This window comes from Arachis hypogaea, chromosome 7 (assembly GCF_003086295.3).
Source record: "Arachis hypogaea cultivar Tifrunner chromosome 7, arahy.Tifrunner.gnm2.J5K5, whole genome shotgun sequence".
In the NCBI taxonomy this organism is placed as follows: Eukaryota; Viridiplantae; Streptophyta; class Magnoliopsida; order Fabales; family Fabaceae; genus Arachis; species Arachis hypogaea.
Genome location: NC_092042.1, coordinates 70,745,169 through 70,747,465, shown reverse-complemented (window position 1 = coordinate 70,747,465; position 2,297 = coordinate 70,745,169). Strand labels below are relative to the sequence as shown.

Genomic DNA, 2,297 nt, shown 5'->3' with positions numbered 1-2,297 from the left:
TCAAGGCATCCGCTATAACATGAGTCTTCCCGGGGTGACAACTTAACTCAAAGTCATAATCTTTTAGTAACTCCTTTGACGCATATTGAGCTCCTTCTGATCAAAGATATACTTGAGACTCTTGTGATCAGAAAAGACTCTAAACCTCACTCCGTACATGTAGTGCCTCCAATTCTTCAACGCAAACATGACCACTGCCAATTCCAAGTCATGAGTTGGTTAATTCACCTCATTTGGTCTTAGCTTACGCAAAGCATAAGCTACCACATTTCGGTGTTGTATTAACACACAACCCAAGCCTTTCAACGATGTGTCACAGTAAACTTCAAACGGTTCGCGTGGTTCAGGTAGAATTAACACTGGCGTTGAAGTCAACTTCTCTTTCAAACTCTAAAAACTTTACTCACACTCAGACGTCCACACAAATAGTGTCTCTTTCCTTGTTAACTTAGTCATCGGTAGTGCGATTTGTGAAAATTCGTGAATGAACCTTCGGTAATACCGGCTAACCCTAAGAAGCTTCTAATGTTAGTCGCTAATGTCGGTCTCTCCCATTCCATTACTGCCTCAACCTTTGATGGGTCCACTGCTATCCCTCTTTTACACACCACGTGACTCAAGAACTTCACCTCTTCCTTCCAGAACTCACACTTAGACAATTTCGCATACAATTTCCACTCCTTCAGGATTTGCAACACAATCCTCAGGTGCTCTTCATGCTCTTCTCCCATCTTTGAGTAAACCAAAATGTCGTCTATGAAACCACCACAAACTTATCCAAAAAGGGACGAAATACTCTGTTCATTTAATCCATGAACACAGCAGATACATTCGGCAACCAGAGGATATCATCGCGTATTCATAGTAACAATAACGTGTTCTAAATGCAGTTTTTGGGATATCATCCTCCTTCACCTTAATCTAATGTTAACCAGATCTTAAATCAATCTTCGAAAACACTCCAACTCCTTGCAACTGATCCATTAAGTCATCTATCCCTGGCAACGGGTACTTATTCTTCACAATTACTTTGTTCAACTGTCGGTAATCCATGTAGAGTCACATTCCTCCATCTTTTTTTTCATCAATAAAACTGGCACTCCCCATGGAGACACACTCGATCGAATGAACCTCTTGTTTAGAAGCTCTTCAAACTGGGTTTTAAGCTCTACCAACTCTATCGGAGCCATTCTGTATGATGCAATTGACACTGGTCCGGCACCTAGCACCAAGTCTATCGTAAATTCAATCTCCATTTGAGGTGGGAATATGGAGATATCTTCAGAAAATACTTTTGAAAAATCTCTAACGACCAGAATTTGATCTAACTTTGATTTATCACCTAACGTATTTGCAACCAAAGTATATAACACTGACACTCTTTGTCACTACAGTTCACCATTACAGAGTTCAGGTAATAACCCTCAGCTACTACTGCTCCTCTTTCTCTTTCCGACATAAAGCAAATCGATCGTTCAAAATAATCCAACAATACTCAGTTCTTAGACAACCAGTCAAATCCCAAAATCATCTCCAACTCAACCATCAGCAAACAGATTAAATCATGAACGAAGTTTCTATCCTCAATTTGGAAACATATTTGCCTACAACCTGATCTAGTCACAACTGTTTGATACGAGGTATACACATGCAAATCGAAAGCTAATTCCGACATTCTCAATCCTAGTTCCTCAAACTTATCAAATACAATGAATGAATGCGAAGCTCCAGTATCATACAATACAACTAATGTCTTGTCACCAAATAAACATTTACCTCTCATCAAATGATCCGCTTTAGCAACATCACTGGCGTTCACAGTAAATAATCGTCCTTGGGGTTGGTTCTGACCCGCATTCAGATTCCTCCCACGAGGGTAATCCCTTGACATGTGTCCAGGAAATCCTCGCCTGGTGGTAATGATCATAAGTGGGTCTCCTAATGCTTCCCTGACCTTCAGGGTGTTGAGGTGCATATCCATCGCCCTTGAAATTCTGACTCCTCGACTGAAAGTACTTTCCATGCCCACAGTTGTTGTTTCCTTCTATAGTATCTCTTGCTAGTAACACTTTCTTTGTACAATCTTCAACCATTCGGGCTTTGTTCACCAACTCAAAAATACCTGAATCTCCAAAAGAGCTGATGTATGGAAATAAGATTCCAACACAAAACTCACCGGCAAACGTACTGGGTCGCATCAAGTAGTAATAACTCACATGAGTGAGGTCGATCCCACAGGAATTGAAGGATTAAGCAATTTTAGTTAGGTGGTTGATTTAGTCAAACAAACAAGTGAT

The 2,297-nt window shown here is 40.4% G+C and overlaps 1 protein-coding gene across 1 annotated transcript; it reads right to left on the bottom strand.

Moving 5' to 3' along the window:
* Nucleotides 1-1,495: 1,495 nt before the first annotated feature.
* On the bottom strand, nt 1,496-1,981 carry LOC112701575 (uncharacterized). The gene has a single exon (XM_025752316.1). It carries the CDS (start codon nt 1,979-1,981, stop codon nt 1,496-1,498), a length of 486 nt encoding a protein of 161 aa, XP_025608101.1.
* Nucleotides 1,982-2,297: the final 316 nt, after the last annotated feature.

What these genes read in the sequence shown, in the direction of transcription:
- LOC112701575 (XM_025752316.1), bottom strand. Translation starts at nt 1,981, where the DNA reads ATGGATATGCACCTCAACACCCTGAAGGTCAGGGAAGCATTAGGAGAC.